The following is a 3,990-nucleotide window of genomic DNA, read 5'->3' on the forward strand; positions in this document are numbered from 1 at the left end:
GACCTCGAGAATTTTCATGTCCGCATATCGAGCATGGAGCGTACCATAATTTTATACTATGTGAGGCTGACATAATTGTGAACTTCTTGTAGTGAACGCTCTGCCATGAGCGCGTTATCACAAATATATCGCGGAATCCTTGTAAACGATTGCATGCAGGCTTGTGAAGGTTTTTTGATGAATGGTACTGCTTACATGATTGGGTAACATTTGTTTGTTCATTTATTTTTGTCGTCTTCCTTTGTTTAGCAAACCAACAGAAAATATTTTTAGGCTTCCTAAGCACCTTTAACAGGTTGTAAACAAATGAGTACGATGTGCATGTGAGCGTTTTAGAGCAGTCTCCGCATGCATGTACACAATACGACAACGACCTGCGCAGCCGCAGGGTCGTTAAACCTTGCTGTTTTAGATAATAACACTAAAAAAATATTATGCAAAGCCTTGCGCGGCATTCAGGCGATCCACCCGTTGCCTCGAACAGACTGAGAGCTCAGCGGCTCTTCGCGACATGAAGCCCGATCACGTTTTCACGCCTAAAGTCATCAAATGAGGGTTTTCACATGTCCTTCGAAGCTTCGGACCAAACACAGTGTCGTCTTTTCACTCCTTTCCAAACTGTTTCAGCCGAAACACTGCCTGTCGGAACTGAAACATCAGACGCAGCAGCCATCGCGACGAGGCGCGCGCCGAGCGGTCAGGAGGCGAGTAATGGCGGCGTGATCACGTGATCAAAGATGGCAGCCCCCATGATACGCCGCTGTAAAGCTACAGTGAACTAGAATATTGGGTAGTGAGCTCACTGCGCCGCGCCTCCATAGGCCGAGGTGAAGCCGCTGGTGTCGACATTCTTTAGTTTCCCGCTTGTCCGCTAGGTGCCGCCGCTGTTCCGAACACTGTAGTCGGCGCGGCACAAGTAGGCGCGGTCTCGCGCTTTGGCGTTGTTTTGGTCGTCGTTGTGTGCTGCGCTCAGTTTGTGCTTGATTTGACGGATTCACTGGCGTGCTTAGAACATTATTTCGTGTCCCACAAACTTGCAACGCAAGGATACAGCATCCTGGATAAATCGCAAGAGTGTTCAGGAAAGGAAAAAAAATGCCAGGTCTCCGGCAGAACCATTGCTTCGCGCCGGGTTGTAATACCGGCTATGCCTACAAGAAAGATGGCCCGAAGATAGCCCTCTTCAGCGTGCCGAAGGACGCTGCTTTGAGGGAACCGTGGGAAAGGAACCTCCGTCGCTCGGACAAAAAACTTGACGACAGCTGTGCGGTGTGTGAGCTACATTTCGAGACGCGCTTCGTCATCCGCGATTACGTCCACGTCGTACAAGGGAAAGAGGTTCGTATTCCTCGCGGCAAGCCAGCTTTAACACCTGATGCCATTCCGACCCTCTTGCCGAACTTGCCGAAATACCTGTCGAAGAATATGCCGCGGCAGAGACAGCCGAGGAAGAGAAAACGGTCAGTCGAAGAAAGGACCACATCCAAAGCTGCACATGAAAGCTGTCGCCAAGATACCGGAGGTGCGGACGATGTAAATGTTGCTACCAACGAAGAACAGATTCTCTCTGGCGCTGTTCCATCCGACGCCTTTGCATGGTCTTCCGTGTCGCTGCAGCGCGAAGACATAGAAAGCCTGAGTGTGCCTTCAGCGTTCTGGACGAAGCAAGCCCTTCCGGGCCAAAACGGCGCAACGTTTTACTGTACATCTGTCCTAAACTCTAGGATGGAAGTGGTGTCGGAAAAAGTTGTCACTTTTCTTCCCGTTTCCTCAGTGCTGTATTGCAAGGTGTATTTGAGGGGCGTTTTACTCAAGGAGAGCCCTGTGAATTCACAGGCAGAAGCTGAAGCCGTTCTGACAGAAGTAGATACGCTTCATCTCTGTCGTGGTGCTTTGCATAGTAAAGACTATGTCGAAGATTTCTGGACCCATAACTTGAAAGCCCACGCTGTCGCCCGTGACGAGGTCTACTTCAGCAGAAGCTGCCTTACCACTGTTCCAGTAACAGGTAATGACATATTTCAGTTCACATTTTCCTCGTATGGTGCAGAACATGTGAAGTTTAGTTTATACAGTTTTACAGGGCATTCAAATCTGCGGCCAACCTACATACAGCTGTGGCGTTTTTTTGCTTTTTCAGGTGGACAGTGCGCCTCTTGTAGATACTTCAGGCGGGCTCTGCTCACACGGCGGTCCAGAGTGAATAGGAGAACCCGAAAGTGCATTCACTCAGCTGCACAAAAACTGAGAGCCCTTGCACAGAAGAAGCGCCGACTAGCAGACCGCTTACAGCGCTCAACATCAAGCCTTGCACAAATACAAAAGAAGGCTGCTTCGTTAAAAGAGGATGCTCTGGAGGAAAATATATCAAATCTTCCACCTAGACAGCAGGAAGCTGTCAGGCAGTGTTTTGCAGCTGCGAAGGTAAAGGCCAAAGGTGCTCGATACACTAAAAAGTGGTTGCTCGAATGCATTATGATGAAGATGAAAAGTCCAAGGTTGTACGAGCACCTGAGGAAAAACAACATCCTGTGTTTGCCGAGCAAATCCACTCTAAAGCGCCACATGGTCTCCTACCGATCATCATTCGGTTTTAACAGCAATGTTTTGAGACAGCTAAAAGACTAGACTGCTGGCATTGACCCATACAAGAGACATGGAGGCTTGGTAATTGATGAAGTAAAGCTGTCTGAGCATTTATCTGTCAAGAAAGCCGGTGTTATTGAAGGATTTGTTGATTTAGGAAAATATACATCTGCTGACCAGCAACATGTGCCTTCTGACCATGGCATGGTTATTCTTTTCGTGCCTCTTGTCGGCAAATGGAACCAAATAATTGGCTGTTTTGCCACCAGGAACAACATGAAAGGTAGAATACTTGCTCAAGTGATCACGGAAGCGACGATACTTGCTGAGAACAGTGGGCTGTTCGTCGATTTTATAACTTGTGATGGGGCAAGTTGGAACAGGGCGATGTGGAGCATAATGGGAATACGGGGCAGTGCATCGTCCGTGAAATGCAAAGTGCGCCATCCTGTGGACCATTCAAGAAGCCTATTCTTTGTGTCCGACTTCCCCCATCTAGTCAAGTGTCTGCGGAACTCTCTTCTGAAGGGTCCATTCAACACTCCAGATGGTCACGTAAGTTAAATTTCACTATTATTTCCTTGCACTGGCATTTCAGCAATACTTGAGACCTTGAAGGAGTGCTCATGATTGGCGCACTTATGTTTTTATTAATCTCTGTTTGCAGGTCTCCATGGATCACGTGAAGCAAGCCTTCAAAATTGATTCCAATAATGTGACATTGAAGGCGATGCCAGGAATTACAACACGCCATCTGCAGCCAAACAACTTCGAGAAAATGAGGGTCGCCTATGCCTTTCAGTTGTTCGCGCGAAGGTGCTTCAAGGACTTCATCTTTATAAGGCAGATTTGAAGGATAAATGCGGTAGCATATCTGCAACTCAAGTTTTTTTCAAGTAAGTATAATTGCATTTTCTATTAACGTGTGCATTCTTCCATTATAAATTCCTGTTTGGCAGGAAGAACATTTAACATTTTTGCTGAGAAAAGGTGCAAGGCCTTTGTAATAGCACCACCTCAAGTTAAAAAAGTGCTTTTCACAGGCCATAGTTGCACTGCTCTAGCAACTCTTATTCTTGCATTTCTTGTAATATTTGTTTTCTATTGCAGGAAAATCCACCAGCGCGCTTTCCAGCAGAAGCCCTGCGGCCAAACTCGTCTCAAGTTGCTGTGCTGAAAGCATTTTTGATATTCATTGATAAGTGGGAAGAGCATACTAAGGGCAACGGTGGGTTCATGAGCAACTCCACTGCTACTGGTCTTCGTGTAACGATTTCAAGCACTCTAGAATTGCTTACGTACGTCACAGAAAAGCTGAAATATAAATACTTGATGTCATCTAGGCTGTGCCAAGACCCGCTGGAGAACCTTTTCGGCATTATAAGGCAATCGTCTGGCAGTAAT

At 47.0% G+C, this 3,990-nt stretch overlaps 1 protein-coding gene across 1 annotated transcript; it reads left to right on the top strand.

The window, feature by feature from the left end:
- The first annotated feature begins 1,095 nt into the window (after nucleotides 1-1,095).
- Nucleotides 1,096-2,984, top strand: LOC149371117 (uncharacterized). Its single transcript, XM_089584789.1, has 2 exons — nucleotides 1,096-1,522; nucleotides 2,141-2,984. Exons 1-2 carry the CDS (start codon nucleotides 1,096-1,098, stop codon nucleotides 2,626-2,628), a joined length of 915 nt encoding a protein of 304 aa, XP_089440915.1. The 3' UTR covers nucleotides 2,629-2,984.
- Nucleotides 2,985-3,990: the final 1,006 nt, after the last annotated feature.

Source organism: Amblyomma mixtum, chromosome 1 (assembly GCF_055824585.1).
Source record: "Amblyomma mixtum isolate Tamu chromosome 1, ASM5582458v1, whole genome shotgun sequence".
Taxonomy (NCBI): Eukaryota; Metazoa; Arthropoda; class Arachnida; order Ixodida; family Ixodidae; genus Amblyomma; species Amblyomma mixtum.